The sequence below is a fragment of the Caloenas nicobarica genome, chromosome 10, assembly GCF_036013445.1.
Source record: "Caloenas nicobarica isolate bCalNic1 chromosome 10, bCalNic1.hap1, whole genome shotgun sequence".
Lineage (NCBI taxonomy): Eukaryota > Metazoa > Chordata > Aves > Columbiformes > Columbidae > Caloenas > Caloenas nicobarica.
Genome location: NC_088254.1, coordinates 7,656,237 through 7,673,129, shown reverse-complemented (window position 1 = coordinate 7,673,129; position 16,893 = coordinate 7,656,237). Strand labels below are relative to the sequence as shown.

The window sequence follows — 16,893 nt, the reverse complement described above, 5'->3', positions numbered from 1 at the left end:
CTAGTATCAGCCCCCAGAAAGGCCAGGTGACTGCCTCAGCTAGTTGTGTTGGGAAGGCGTCACAGAATGGCTTGGGGAGGAAGAACTACAAGAGGAGGACCTGGAGCTGCACTGGTAAGTGCTCCTGCCACATTTGTTCTCCTGGTTGCTGCTGTTATTACAGGGAAATTGCAGCATGCAGAGAAGGGATACCTGGGCCACAACATTTACAATTACTTGTAGTGAGAAGGTGTTTCGTTTTAGCTGGAGGAGGTCACAATTATGTTCCCTTGCCCACTACCATGTGATCCAAATAAATTATGCACAGTGAAAGAAAAATTAAAAGTCTTAGTGAGTATGTGCTGAAATTTGAGAAAGAGCAACAGGATCAGAGTTAAGTTTAGAATGTTATAATTGTAAAAACCTGTTTTAGCATAACTGTTTTCTTTGCAACTCTGGCACACTAATGACAGAGTTATACGTGAATTAGCTCATCCACATATTGCACCAGAGAATCTGGACTGTAAATCTTGTAGGTGCATTACATAGGAAAATCCTTCAAGAATGGTAGTACTTGTTCTCTTGGTGTTGTCCCTTTCTTTGCATTAAATTACTCAGAGACGTGATTATAAGGTTTTGATTAATTAAGGCATCAAAGTACAAAAAGTGAGGTCATGTGCAATGATTTTTTCAAGTACTTCGGTGTGTTTCTTGAAAGAGAAAAAAGCCCCAAACAATCACTGACCACAGAAACTTACAATTCCATTCTGCACACTGAAGCCCAGCTGGTATTTTAAGTCTGGCCGTTTTATGAGGACAGTAGTAACAGGAGGACAGCTGACAATGTTCAGTTTGACTTGTGTCTGATTCTTGAGACCCTGTAAGATATTCCAAAAGTTAATATTCAAAAAATGGATCCTAATTTGCTCTTTCATTAGTAGTTTCTTAATTGCAAGAGTGTAAAGCACCTGATCTGAGAAAGAACAGCTAGAGTTAACAGAAATCCGTTGTTAACCTAGAGATATGCTTCTCTGTTTCATTTATTTCCCAAACTATTTGGCCCAACAAAACATATCAAAACTTTGCATTTAACTACTATAGAAACCTCAAGAAAGTTTTCAAGAAAAACCAAAACTGACTACTGCTTGCCTTTTACCAGCATCTGGCTAATTAATCTCCTGCTGTGCTTGGTATATCTGCACAGACATTAGAATTAGTCTCAATGATCTAAGATAATGCATTCTGAGATTCCATCATGCCTGGGGAATCTTTATATACTTACTCACTTGATCTGTCCTGCAGTCTACCAGCCTCCATCCATTTCAACTACAGGGAGCCCAAAGAAGCATAGTAGGTCTTAATCCTCAGATTTCAACTTAGAGGCTGTGGGGATGCCTGAAACTTTGAAGATAGCTAAGTAACTTAATTTAGGCAAGTTTTTCAGACCTGGCCTCATTTGTTACAGCCCAGTACCAAAGCTGCAGTCAAATTCTCCAGCCCTAAATTTCTGTACGTTATCACCCCTGAATCTCTATTTCTAATTCTACTTTTTGATAACAACAGATTACTGGTTTTGGTTTTTTTGTACAGTGGTATGAAAAATCATATGCTGGAAATCTACAGGGTCACTTGTCAGAATATTACATCCCTGCTGGTTTACAATATACAGCATACAGTTGTAAGTTTGGGGTACCTTTATGATCCCTTGGCATGTTGCAAGAGGTAGACCAACTAAACTGGTGCCATTAATGGACATAATTTGGTCACCAATGCTTAGTTTTCCTGAACGGGCTGCAGGGCCTCCATTCATCATGTTAGCCAGGATAACGGTGGGTAGAATGGATCCCCATCCAGATTCCACAATCACTACCCCAAGAATTTCTCCCTTCTGTTTTTCTAGCTGGAGCTGCAATTAAAAAGAAAAAAAAAGTTTTTTGCTTTGATTCACCTAAATTTGAGCACTAGGATCTCAGTTGTTCCTGAATAACAGCTACAAACTACAAAAAGAATTCTATTCTTTGCCATTCGGTAGTAGCATGACTTCAAAGCCGCTGTTGAAACTGTGTAGAACATACCAATTCAGGGGTATCTTCCACTTGTTTGTTGAAGGTCCTATAGGTCCCTATAATAAGCAAAAAACTAAGACATTGGTTAACGCTCTGTAGAAAGTGGTGGAACTGAATACCAAAGGACTGAATGCCAAAGAAGTTTTATCAGTCTTGGAACCTGGCAGCTAGAGGAGACTAACATTTTGTGGCTAAGGCAATGCCTGGAATGTGGACAATGGACATGGAGAATGTCCAGCTCCACTTCTGCCATCACCGCTCAGGTTGTTTCTTGATCTCAGGGTTTGTCTGTCCTTATTTTCAGGCAGGATCTCTTTATTGGTGGTGGTGGTTTTTATTGCTGTTATTAATGTTTGTGCCTAGCATGTTAATCCAAGATCCCTGAGGTGCTGATGTAATGTAAATGACAACTTCTCCTCAAATATGCTGATGTTAACTGCTCAGTAATCATAGCATATCTAGCTTTTACAGAAGAGAGGTAAGAATTAAGTAGAGAACATGCTCTTTAACAAAATACTAGGAACTATTTTCTTTCAAATGTGGAAGGACAGGGACATCTGTGCTTATGGGAATCATAAAGGCCGGCTGACTTGTGTTGAAGTTACCTTTCAAGGCTTTGAACCAACCACTATGCCACAATTCTGTCATTGTTCAAACATTCATAAACCAATTAGTAGCAAAGGTGCCACAAAAATAATGACCTTTTAAATCACTTTGAAATGTGACATGTTTGTTTTTTTCTGTTCTGTTTCCAAGTTAAACCAAGATTTGTTCAACTGAATTTTCCCTTGTTTGCTACAAGATATTTTGTCATACTTATATGTACATGAAACCACTTCGTTGATATCTAGTGACTGCAGAAAGCTACCATCACATCAAAAACTTTCTATCTGCAGGTATAGGTGAAAAATGCTCTCTTCCCAAGAACACACATGCTGTACAAAAGAAGGTGTAATGCTTGAAGGAGTGTAAGAAAGCTCTGACTGAAGGATTAAGCAATTTGCAGTTCCTCTCAAAGTAAGATTGCTTTAGGACGTAGCATGGAAACTCTGACCTTTGCAACACAGGCCACATACCTGTCACGCTGCTGTATAAGACGAAGCAGAACCTGGGTACAACTGCACTCACCACATTGCGGTTTGGAATGTACAATATTACAGTGACTTTTGCATGAAATGCAAAATGTGAAATATATGGTTATTTCAAAAATGTAAATAGTTACGTAATTTGGGGCACTTAAGGGAAATTCTCACCTTTTCATGCATTATGATTTTGAAACTCCATTTCTTGTGACAGTTTTACACATGTTCTAATAGGGGAAGAGAAACTGGTCTGCTCAGTGTCTCAGCATCCTGGACTCATGGTCCTTGTATCTACTAAGTAAGAAATCACTTAGAACCTGCATTAAAATGGATTGTCATTTCTCTTTCTGTATCAATACACTGGTAAAACATAAAAACACCTTATACTGTATACTGTGAATAGCACAGAGCTCATCTCTGTCAGATGTAAATGTACTTTATTACTGTTTTGATCAATGGAAGCAGAAAGACCATGAAAATGAAAAAATTCTAAAAACTTATGAAGTTGATTCTAGTAGCACAGTATTGATGAAGCCACACATCTTAAGATGTGAACTCATCCTTAAAACACCAAAAGATATTTCCACAAGAATTGCATTCCGCTGAAAAAATGGATCAGTCTGAAATGAAACTCCAAAACTAGCTTACCTCTTTGCAGTTTTCTGAATTGGAAAAGTGTATGAGATCATCATTGTACATCTCTTGGGTATTGATGATGTCACTGTATTCTTTTTGACTGAGATCCTCTGGGTTAATGCCATTGGCTCTTAAAAACTCTTGGTAAGCCACACTGAAAGCCTGACCAATTGATTGAGCTATCAGCTGTGCCTACAAAGTAGAATAAAACACAGCTCAGAGAAAGGACTGATAAACAGTTTACCACTGAAGCCATAAGAAACGAGAGAAATTGCACTTTAAGACAAGTCAAAATAGAGGATCCTGTGAAGTTGCTGCATTACTGGGGTATAAAGTCACTTCAAGTTCAGTTGTACAGAAAGGATCCATTACATCCAAAATCAAATTGCAAACTCCATTTAAAAACCCCGCTGATTCTTCTTTCATCAGTTCATTGCAGTAGCAAGCAGCCATATGCTGTTTATGTACTCGTTCCAATAAACACTGGGGAGTACTGGCTGTGTACCAATATAGAAGCGAGCTCACAGAAAAGACTGTCACGAACCCTGCTCTCATCACACTACATTTGCAGGAGTGGTGAGAGAACGGATGCTCTGCTTGCACATGTCTTCACAGACATGTATGCACTGATGGTTTTGGTTGTCGTGTCACCTGCTGCTTCTCCACCTTGGTTTTCTAAGACTGAAAACACTGCTTTATGAAAACCATCTGCTCTCCTGTTCCTGCCGTGATACCTGTCTCATATTCCCAGCAAACCAGTAATAGCCCTGCTTACCCACTGCACATCTACCGTGGCTATTCCCATGAACACCCTGACAGGCAACGTCGGGACACGTGCAAGAATGCAGCCAGAGCCGTGATTATAGCTTGTTAACGTTAAGAAACACTCTTCAAAATCCCCATGTCTTTATTAAATTTTGAAGCACTTACCTAAGCATGCATTTTACTACAGTATACAATAAAATATGACTTCCCATTACAGTGGGCTGTATAGTCAGTACAATTAATGAAACATTCCAATAACTGGTACTTGGATGTGTCAGAAATATATATACATTAGAAAGAAATCTACAGAAACTGACGATTATGATAATACTAAACAACTGTGCACATTCAGCACACTGCAAAAGTCAACTAATTAAAGAATTATTCAACTTTATGAAATTTACTTTCTTGTTCCACTAGATGACACTGGAACACAGAGAAACAGAGGTAGATAAAAGGAATTTGTAGTCAAAGTCTTCTACACCTGATTTTTTTTTTCCTGTTCAGAGTTTACTGTAGCTCCCAGGGAAATGCCATGCTGAGTTTTGTAAATTTGTGGTTTTCAGGTACTGTATTCTGTCATCAGGATATGTGTAACTCCCAATGATCTGAGGAGTTAATTGCATCTTACAACGTAACTCCCTAAAAATATTACTACATCAAACCTATAAAACTATTCTGGAAATCTGACATGCTTTCTTAGGCGGTAGGGACATGCAAATGCATTACAAATGCATAGGGTTTTCTGGACAGCATTGTTAATCTAAATCTTCTTGCAATCTACTGATCAGATAGACAGTGTTTTCTTTGATGCTAAAAGGTTGTTTTCTTATTTCATTTGTGCTGCAGTACACAAAAGCACCGATCTGCCTGATTGGAAGATGATTTTAGAAAATCAAGGACATCATTAGCCTAGCCAGTCGCAAATCATTCCTTCATATTTTAAAATACGTTTTCAAATCTTATCAATATACCAAGAGGTTTGTAGTAGTATGTTAGTACAGAAGCCATCAAGAACATTTTAATATTATTCCTTTATTAAAGTTTATCACCAGTCCTTATAGACTTCCTTTTTCAATCTCCAGTGCTACTGTTTTCTCTGTAGTTAGACCTTTGCTGTTACCTCCATTCTACATTCTCAAAACCAACATGTCTAGATGTCATATTCTAATCTATCTGCTAGTAACAGCCACTTCTCACATCTTAAGTTCATCTATATTTCCAAGTTTTTATGACTGTTTATGAAGTGTTCAGATTATGTCTAACTTAGAGGTAATGTCATTAAGTTGCTTGAAAGGTCACCCCACCAAAGCAGTGGCAGAGCTGAGATTCTAAGTAGACAAAGAAGAGACAAAAAAGAGAGATTAATATGGACAAAAAACTGGTTAATGTTTCCACAGATTACCTATAGCTTCAATCAGAAAAAGCTATTGGCAACAAAAATTCATGCGAGAAATGAAATTAAATTTCAGAAATTCTCTAAATGACTTGTTTAAGTAAATTTAATTCCATTTACTTACATCCTCTGATTCAAAGACATGGCATATCATTTTGTACTGCTTCTTTCCTTCCTGGGCACCAGGTGTTGTTTCAATACAGTCTTGAGAGGCTGATCTTGGCATGCGGCGTCGCGCCATTAAAACCACAATGTTACCAATATCGGCAATATATGAGATCGTGCGCAGCGCGTGATCCATCATTGTTTCCTGCAAAGAGAAATAAAGTTATTTGTCGTGCCTGCTGCTATTCTACGAATGCTGCATCTTCCCTCTCTTTGATGGCCTATTGCTTGAGAACGACAAAGCTACAGACGCGCTTTGAGAGGGCCCAGTTCTGACGTTCCCTGTGCAGTCCATGGGCCTGCTCTCCAACCATAGTGGCTGGTCAAGAAATCGGTTTCAATGGGAGTGTCGCCTGAGCAAATACAACGTGGTTGCTACTGTAAAGCAATAATGAAGATCGATACTACTGACTTATAAACATTTTCATGCTGTTGGAAAATTGTTTCCCTTTTGTATTGGTTTTTGCTGAATGAAGCAGATGCATTTCACAATGACAGAACAAGTTTTAGGGAAGTCATATGTATATGAGAAAATGTTATCATTTCCCAATTTTTTTTTAAATCGTCCTACGATAATATGTAAGGTAACATTTTCTCATATAATATACAGCAAAGTGATACTTTCTTTGTAAAGATCTATGAAGACGGTATTTCACCTTCTCTGTAGGCAGAATTTTTTAATACTTTTTTCTGGGGACCTACATACCTCAGATCAGTTTGGAGGGAATGGGTCTAGTGTCTGAGCTCACGGGCAAAATCCTGTTCCAGTCAATGTCATTAGGCTGCCAATTTGGTGGTACTGGGAGAACTCAACTCAGAAGAGCCATTGCCTGTGAGAATGATTTTAAGTGGAAACCTGTCCAAGCTTCATCCTAATGAACATTTCTTACATAAGAACACCATGAAGAGTACTAAATATAAAAAGCATTGAAACTTCCTGCCTCTGTCTCAAATCCCTGAGCTCTGCATATTTTTAATTACTTTAGCCTTTTAAAGTCTTATTTTACTTTCTGCTATTAGCACGGAAATCCCAACCTACTACTTCCAAATTTTTTTCTCACAGGAATATATCATTATTCAGTGGCTTTGATTGAGTTGCCTTGGACAAATGAAAAGAGAGTGCTTATTTGTAGTCAGAGAAGGATATGTTGTCACTAAACTTGTTTTATTTCAGATATTACTATTTTATCTTCTATTTCCATCTCCAGTTTCTATAAATTGTTTTTTATATATGAGTGATCAGCTCCCAGAAGGAAGAACCTTCAAAGACATAACGGTTTCTGTGCACCACAAAGTATGAACTTGTAGTAGGTTTTATTCTTCCTTAACTCAGCATTAAGTATGAATAAATTAATGTGGCTCAACAGCTAGCAGTCTCATTGTCATTAAAAGGTTTCTGTATGTAAAGTAATATTATTTTAATAAAACGATGTATGTGACTTTGTTACCATGATAATTTAAAAGGATTTTCATATATTTAGGACTGCAAAGACAAACAGAATTATATACTTGCTTATGCTAATGTTTTAGATAATTATTTGTACCTTCATAGAGGGTTTTATTCAAGATATGGTATAAGCAACCTGATTTCTCCTTTGGTTTTTGGTTGGTCAGTTTGTGGTTTGGGGGGTTTTGTTGGTTGGGGGGGGGGTGGTTTGGTTTTGGTTTTGTTTATTTGTTTTTGTTTTACATAAATAAAAAGCCACAACTTCTCTAAGTTCCCAGAAAGGCACGATGTTATGGAAGATGTTCCATAATGGTAAGAACATCTTAGGTTTAAAATGAAAGGTTTAGGAATGCAATCAAGTAATCTGATTGACTGTAGTTCCTTTAAGTGCCTTGAAAAAAATCACTATTACTGGAGTTTGTGTATAATTACAGAGGAAGATAATTTTATAGGGAAAAGAATAATGGTAATACAACTTATGTTAGTAGTGCTTATCCGGTAGATATTTTGGCAATTTAGACAAAATATTAGAAAAAACCTCCTAGCTATTAGGACCCATAGAAGCCATATAATGATATTTTAAGTCAGCAATTATTTAGATTTTTTTTTTCCCAAGGACATTCAAGGAGTGTATGTTGTTCTTCACCATGTGACTGTGCTGTCCCTCCTCACCCCCTACTGCCCACGTGTCACCACCAGACTTGAGGTGCTCGTCCTCTCTACCTGGAGCCGCCTTTGCTCCTGCTCGGTTTCACACCAGCCAGACTCTGCTGTCAGGTGAGTAAAGCGTCTGTGTCCTGTTCCAGCATTCACACCATGTGTGTGCTTCTGCGTGACAGGAGACTGCAGGAGGCTCGGGAGAGGTCATTTCAATAGCAGGCTGCCAGGACAATTAATTCAGCCTCAAATGTAGCTGGTGTGCTGTACTGAATCCAGTCTTTTGCCATCGGTTGAACAAGGTTCTTAGGGACATGGTTTAGTGACAGAGTTAGGTTAGGGTTGGACTCGATGATCCTGAGGGTCTTTTTCAACTGAAGTGATTCTATGATTCTATCTTTGTTTTAAGGCAAAAAAGAGTCCAAAATCTGTTTTTATGGGACATTTCAAATCTGATCTTTATAGATGCTGCTTAGTTTAAAACCTATGCTAAGTACTTACTTTAATGAAGGTAAATCTTTTTATTGAAACAAAGACCAAGAAAGGGCTTCCAAACCATGCTTTGTCCGCATTGTTTTCTATCATTTCTTTACATATTTTGCCATTGTAGAGATGAACTGTTCCCTTCTTTAAGAAACAGAAATGGCCCATCTGAAAAATTCCTTCTTGCTGGGGTCGTTGGTCAGTTTGGAGGGTTTTGCAGACTTTTATTTATTGCTCAAACTGGAAACAACCAGAAGCATAATAGTTTTATTGATCCAACTAGCTGAGGATGTCCCCTTCTCCCTGCACCTGCCTGCACACCTAGAAACATCCACCAAATTCTGCCTCAGTTGGAATTATTGGAATACTTATTATTGAATCAATTTGTTTGATTTTACTTTCTGATCTCTGCTAGTTTTAAGTCAGTAAATTGCTTTCTGGTGTCTAAAATATCTTTGGTTCTTGGTCAAGACTGAGGTTGTCTCTGCTGGTTTTGGCATCTGTGTGGATACATATGTGGATATTACTAATGTGAAGAAAGAAAAATTGACTACCGGTTTGTGTTTTGTTTTGGTTGTTTTTTCATTGTTGTTGGTTTGGGTTTGGTTTGTTGTTTGTTGGGTTTTTTACTAACATGACCTTTTGTTTTTTGGGGGGTTTTTTGTTTCTTTTTTCAATTATCTGCTAGTGGCTCTTGATTTGTATAGGAATATGTCACTGAGCAGCATGAGGTCAGTTTTCATCCAACTGAACCATATGAGAAGACTCAGATACCCTCCTTGCTGTGTCTGTAGTGGCAGGGTATCCCTTGACATCTGATCTTCCAAAAAACACTGCAATGTGGTATGAGCTAATACACTATTTGCATCATTTACATAAGCAGCAGCATTCTTTATATAAACAGCTCTGTATTAGTTTACCATTAGTGGAACAAACCTCTAAGGCCTGAGAGAGAAGATTGTTCCTCAAGTCAACAAGAGTAATTGTTTTAAGAATTTCAGTACAATTTAAATTGACAGAGAGAGAAAAATATCAATAACCATTGTTTCTTAGAACCACTGTGTTACTGAAGAGAATCACTACCCATAAAATTATTGCAATGGTTCTTCTTAGGCTTGAAATAAAATGTTCTATGCTCATCCCTAAACTATGAAAAGTGATAATGGTTAAGAGATGGTTTGGGAGGTGTCTCTAAGGGTTGCAGGGGGTCAGCAGGATTTATAGCACTTATCTCAGTATGGAAAAATGTTTTATAATGGGCATCTCTCAGCAGGATCTTGGGAGCTCTGCAGAGATAATTGCTTTTCAGCAGTGTGCACTAAGTATTCTGTAAGGGTGTATCATACAGGCAGTGTACACAAGAGTGAATGGACTGGGAAAACAAATGCATTTAATCTCACCTGCCAAGAAAGTCCTTCTGTCCTTATCACCACAGAGAAGTTACTCGAAGGTTGTTTTGTATTTTCCTCTTTTAGGGGTGAAAGCAGTCATTGCCCCACTCCCTCCCAGCTTTTTCATTTCTAATGCAATTACAATTAGGAATAAGGCAAATAATATATAGTGACTGTAAACATGTCTTTACTTTTGACTTACTCCTCACTTGACTTTTTCCTTTCTCACTCCATACTCCATTCCATGCTGTTTTCCCATGCCATTATCTCATTTTCACTGTCTCTCCTCCTTTGTTATTTTCCCATGAATCTCTCCATCTCTACTAATCTGCTTCTCTATTCTTTTCCTCAGCCCTTTTCTAGCCCCATCCATTCCATCTGTGCTATCCTTGTATTTGTCCTTAGAAATTCAGCCTGTGTTGGCCTTTTTGAAAACTTCTGTTCTATCTTCTCCTGTTCAGATTCCCTTTTCTCAGAATCACCCTTCCTTTCTAAGGAACTCTTTTAGAATCCTGTTTGTTATCCCTCTTGAAACCCAAACACCTGAAGGAGGAAAACCTAAGTATTTTTCCAAGCTTTCAAGTGATGTAGTCCTGTGGGAGTGTGAATTAGACAGCCTAACAGCTGAGAAGATTTTCATGGAACCAATACTCTACCAGAGGCTTTGCACGTACACATTTGCAACCTCTGCATCTTTCTTTTTCTCTGCTAGTCTTCTCAGTTGCTTCACTCTCAGCTTCACTGAAGGAGCAAGAAGATGGGAGAGGCTGCTGTGATATCTCTGCTGTTTTCATGCACTGACTGCAAGACTGTAAAGCTGCAGCAGTCAGGGAAGAACTACTCTCATATGAAGCAGGCATGTGGCCAAACCTGAGGTTGCTCTTACCACATTTACTAAACAGGAGTCATCTTGGGCTGAATGTATTCAGTAACTAAATGTATAAGCAAGTAAAAGTGGCAGGGGTGCCATGTCCTAGTGTTGCTCAGGGCAATACAATCACCAGAGCTGGCTCTGTTCCAACGTGGCAATGTACCTTACTGGTGCTACTCAGCATTTTGAACCCTGCTGCACGTCATTTTTCAACTGAGAATTTTAAATTTTATATCAGCTGCTACCTCACGTGAGCTATACAACACTACAGATGGATTAAAACACGGATGGCATGCTGCAGAAATAGGTTTTATATAATTGATAAAGCTATGAAAGAACAGATTGTCTCTGCCAGCTGCCACACCAGCTGAAATAGACCTGTGGTAATTGCACCAGTTGGGAAACTTCACTAGAACTGAAAAATATTACCAAACCAAAAATGCAAAAGCATGCCGGCAACAATGCTAACAAGTCATAGGAATAAGTCTCTTACAGCTCCCTGAAAGATCCACTGTAAAAAAACCAAACCAAACCAAACCAAACCCAAACCAACAACAACAAAAACCCAGGGCAAAAGCCGGAGAGCTTGTAGTTAAAATTATTTCCAATATTGCTATTTTCATCTAGTTGAACAACTCATACTACATACCATTCTTCATGGTGCATTGCATTTTATATCACTAGAAATCTCAAGGGAATCAGGAGAAGAAGGTAACAGTTGCTTTGACAAAGTGTTTATGGTCTGCCTCAAAGGACTTTCCTTTTTTACCTTTAAAAGGGTTAGTGTTCAGCTGAAATGCTGAGCTATTTGAAGAAGGGAAAGAGTGACTTCCACGAAGACTAGTTGTTACTCAACAAAGAGAACTTATCTATTTACTGCCATACACTCCAACTGTAAACTGTAGGTGTTCATTTGTTGATACTTGTCTGTAGCTATCTGATAATTACTAGCATTTTATTATCTGCTAATGCAAAAAGTAGGCATGAGCTTTGATAATATACTCTCTGGATGATGCACATTTACCATGTGGTCAAAAAAAGGCTGAGCCATAACAAATAGTGATATTGTTTATCATGGATGAAATGCAGTATCAGGACAATTTATGGATGGCAGATTGTAAATACTGCTGCCTGTGTCAGATGGGATATTCTACTCCTCATCCGGCTCTATCTCTTGGGAGTTCTAGTGGCATGTTAATGACATCTGCTTATGTTAAAAGAAAAATAATCCATTTACTGGAGATACTATCACTACCCTCACATTACAAGATAGTAACACTCAAATTGCATCGTTAGAAAAACAAACTGTATGCTAACTAAAAATGAAACAAAATCCTAAATGTAGAGTGCTACATTTGTCTTTATTGAAATATGTCCTATAGTTTCAGCTTATTTCTTCAGTTAGCTGTGATATTTCTGAACTCTAATCTTATACACCAAGATACAAGTTCAATAACCATTTTCTCTTTCCATCTTCCATTGTTTATGAAAATATTGAACAGTACTACAGCAAATAAACATGCCCATGAGTCTCCCTCTGCTCTTTAGTTCTTTATATTGCCATCTATATGGCAATATATCAGAAATAAGTACACCCCAAATTTTTTAGCCTGCTGGTATCTCTTGTATATAGATCATATAATCTAGAAAATATTATATGAGATAAAAAGCCTTATTAAGGCTTTTAAGATGTGTGCTGCTTCTATGCCATGGACAAATATATTCCCTGTCACAAAAAGATTTATTTGACATGATTTACTTTTGAAAAATCTGTGCTGACTCTTGCTTATCTACTCACAAACTGCCTACAAATGGTTTGTTTGGTTTGATATCTTTCTGACAGTTAAATGCACTTATAATCCTTGATGTGTTCTGCTACCAAAAAAAAAAAACCAACCACCAACAACAATCAACCCCTAAATGTTACCTTCATAAGTTCTGGAAGAGTATCACTGAAAGGATAGCATAAAGTCGCTCCAATCATTTTTCCAGATATTACAAGGTGAATTTTCTTGTTTGGCTACATCTGTCTTAACTAAGCATTTTCTAAATGGTTTGTTCTTTAATGTATCTTGAGGTCTTACCATTTTTTAACTGCTGTTAGCTGCATACAGTGGAGTTTTTTAGTGAAAACTAAAGCAAAAAATGTCACTAAGGTATCCCTTTTCAAAGCCTCTCATAAGTATGAAAATTTAAAGACTTTCTGTAAGTATGATCAAAGTCTAAGAAATCTTGTGAGATTATTATCCTAAATATTGGAATCTGTGTATAAATTATATTTCTTTAATGGTAAATTCCTTAAAACTTCCTACTTATGAAGATCATCTCTTATTGCATATATATATATGTATTCCCAGAAGATGAGGCTGATCATTGCTGTGGTCTCCAAATGCTTCTTTAACATGAATAATTACTAATTTACCTTGAGCAAGGAGGATGGTAGCTCACATGTCATTTATGGGAAAATTGGAGGTTAAGTGTTAAAAATTGAAAGATATGAATAGCTTAGTCAAAGCAGCAAATTAATTCCCCGTTAGACTGTAAATTTGGGTACTGAAACTGTTAAGAGAAACAGGGTACATACATTCTGAAAGACTTTTGAATCTTTTCCTAAATTGAGTTTTAGATTTCAGTAATATGCAGACATTTTCAAATACATCAAATAAACAAAACTGGCGTCAGTATTACAGTGTTGACAAATGGCAAGTAATACAATAGCAGACCTAACACTGCTTTTTCTTAATATTCTCACCACAGTTACTTTATGCAAATTTAGTAAATTTTCCCACTAATGGTATAAGAGCCCAGTTTAACTCAATATTTTTCTTGACGAGTTTTAATCATAACTTACCTGTGTGTCTGCATTTAAGACTTTGATTCTCTGCGTGGAGATGAACAGATCCACTTCAGTCAAGGCCTGGGAATCTCCCTCTGAAGTCTAAAAGACAGATGCTTTGTTACAAGAGGAATTTGAATTTTCTCTTTAGAATGATAAATTCACTGATCGCTTCAAGCATAATGTGATGTGAAGCAATCGCACTGTTAAACCACTACAGAGACGGCTATTCAAAGGTGTTTCTAAATACATGCAAAGAATGCATTTAGTCCATAGAAAGAACAAAGCATACTCTGATTTTGTGGGTAAGAGTGAATTTTCGGAGCCCATAGGAGTGAGAGCTCAAACGCTAAAATTCTCTATAGCCAGAACAGCAGTATTTTGCTGGATGAGCCTTAGTTCAAGTAAAATTAACCTGACTGAATTGTAGGCATAGCTAAGCCTTTAAAGCTACAGGGTAAGGTAGCAAATACATCATTTTTCCTTGCAGTGTTTGATCAAAGAACCGGTCTCTGGCCTGCAGACCGATGCCTGCCTCTAGCACAGGCTGATACAGTCTGGGGCCATTTTCTTCTGAGGCTGCTAACGTGGGTGCTGCCGAACACCGGCTGCAATAGTGCCCTGTGGACAAGCAGCCTGGAGGAACCTGCTGGTTCCTGCTGGAACTCAGGGTATACAAAGCAAGCACCTGCTTTAGCAGAGATTACTTACTTTGCCTTCAGCCAGGACCATCACAAACAGCAAGACTCATTTTAGTGATATTTTCATCAACTGTATTTAGTTAACTAAAGTATAGTTTTTAACCCAGTCAAATGTCTCCTGTTTGAATTGTTCCAGCTACTACCTGGTAAATTTCTTGTATTTGTTTGTAAATATTGACAATAATTTAATAAATATACAGTAAGTCACAGGCAGAGGAAATACATCTTACTGCTTAGTTAGTAAAATAAAAATAAGCATTACATTAAAAAAAGATCTCTCAGATAACATTGGCTGTATATCTGGACTAAATAAATCACAGGTATTCAACAGAAGAAGAGCAGCAGACAGGCACTCCATTAAATGAACAATGAAGAAAATGAGTTCATTTTATTCCACCGAGTGTTCTACTACTTAACAAAGAAGAAACCAAAATGACAACTTTATGAGGACCCATAATGAAAGACACAACACTCTATGGAGAACAAGTACAACAAAAACGTAAGTTAACATTAGCATTCAAGAAAAACAGTTTACACACCGCTTTTTTCTTGATTTTAGCCGCCTTTTGCATCCTCTGGGGAGCAGCATAAAAAAAGAATGCAGACAGATATACACACAGAGGAAAGACAGTGTGGGAAGTCAGGGGAACCTTTTGACTATGAATCCAGAGTGTTAAAAATTAAAAATTTGCGGGCAGTGGGAAAAGGATGTGCAAGAGAGAAAGATTTGTTTATATCTTATGCAGTTCTCAAGCATAATTTGATTTAATGGCATTACACGTTGTTAACTGATTGCAAAAAAAGTGGTACCAAAGAGCGTTGTCTTTTAACAGCTGCTCATAACATTTATCCTGCTAAATATACAGCAGTTTAAAATGGCAGTACATGCACTATTTTAAACTCAAGGTTTTCTATGCATATTAATCCTATGTCTACATGTAATTGTTCAACAAATCGTAACTCAAGCTCTCTTCCATGACTATCTAAAGTAGTCAAGTATCCCTGACAGATTAGAATTGTTATTAATACACAAAATAGTTTTCAAGAAGTTAATTGCAGCCAACAATTAATTACTGCTTGAAACATCACAATATGCTAAATAGAAATTCAGAGGTTTGGAAAGTTTAAAGAACTGGACCTTTCTTGCCTTCCATTTGTTTCTAAATGCTGAATCAATCATCAGTCATGACAGTCTCTCGCTAAGTAAATGATTTTTCCAAACTGGTTCCCTTCAAAAACATGCAATTTTTAGCAATTACATATTTTATTGACTAAGCACATAACTTTTCTATTAGCATTTAAATCTACCTCTTCACAGCAGATTCACAAAAAAATGTAAAAGAAAAATATCCTACGTGGTTTATTAACGAAAGCAAGCATTTTTTTTACATAGCTGTATGAAGCAGTCTATGCTACATTATTACACAGAAATTGTTCACTGTAAATAACACCAAATCTACACACAAGAGTAATGAATCTTCTTGTCCTAAAAAAGTAGTAATTTATACTGAGACTAATATTCACACTTTGTAGTAAATTAAAGGAATTAATGACATAAAAGGCAAACCACAGTCAAACAAATATCCTGTGCTTTGCCACTGGAATATTTCCTAATTGCAATCTGGAGTTTGTCTTTAATACATGAATTCTTCATACAGCTTCCAAACAATTTTGAATAGACTCTGTAATAATTTATATTTTGTTCCTCAGAGATGCTGTAAGTATTTTCCTAATTAGCACTGGAAACTGATGGTATTTATGGTACTAGATCTATATGCATGTTAGTGCACTTCAGAATAGGTTTGAAGCTGCAGATCCTGTGCTGTTTAGAGATCAACTGTCAAAGGGTCAGAGAGTATTCTACAAACCATGCAAATCCCCTACCTTAACACGGCTCACTGCCTCTTGGGCCTGCATCATTCTTATGTTTTTGGAAGGGTTGCGCTCAGAGAGCAGCTGTGTAGAGCCCAGGTAATTGGCTGCAAAGATGATTCCATCAATGAGGTCTTCAGGTTCACAGGGTCCTGGAACTGACATGAGACATTTACAGTTACTGCCTTTCAAAAGAAGGTAGAGAGATGCAAAATTGAATAAAGGATATGGAGGCTCGAACAACCCTTTTAATACATCTTCTAATATCAAACAGGTGAAGAAATCCAGTGCAAAATAAATGCTGGTTTTCCCTATAATTATTTCCCAAAAAAACATATTAACTGAACATACAGTATTTAAAACATTGCATAATGGTTTGATTGTGGAATTCTAGAGGAAAATAATTGGAAAATTTTTGCTGTGCTGCATGGATAAACACATTGGAATTATTTGCAAGTTTCAGAAATGCTGATATGTTCCTATATCATAACTTTCTTACTGTTTATATGTATGACTGTTGCAGTGCATGAGCTAAACTTCTGCTTG

General features: G+C 37.3%; 1 protein-coding gene across 1 annotated transcript in view; it reads right to left on the bottom strand.

The window, feature by feature from the left end:
- The window catches only part of APBA2 (amyloid beta precursor protein binding family A member 2), a 100,054-nt gene that overhangs the window by 7,633 nt on the left and 75,528 nt on the right, over nucleotides 1-16,893 (bottom strand). Inside the window, exons 6-11 of the mRNA XM_065641544.1 lie at nucleotides 16,360-16,505; nucleotides 13,790-13,876; nucleotides 6,049-6,234; nucleotides 3,776-3,955; nucleotides 1,673-1,885; nucleotides 738-857 (exon numbers count right to left, since the gene is read on the bottom strand). Coding sequence (XP_065497616.1) covers nucleotides 738-857; nucleotides 1,673-1,885; nucleotides 3,776-3,955; nucleotides 6,049-6,234; nucleotides 13,790-13,876; nucleotides 16,360-16,505 — 932 coding nt within the window. The remainder of the gene's footprint in view (nucleotides 1-737; nucleotides 858-1,672; nucleotides 1,886-3,775; nucleotides 3,956-6,048; nucleotides 6,235-13,789; nucleotides 13,877-16,359; nucleotides 16,506-16,893) is intronic.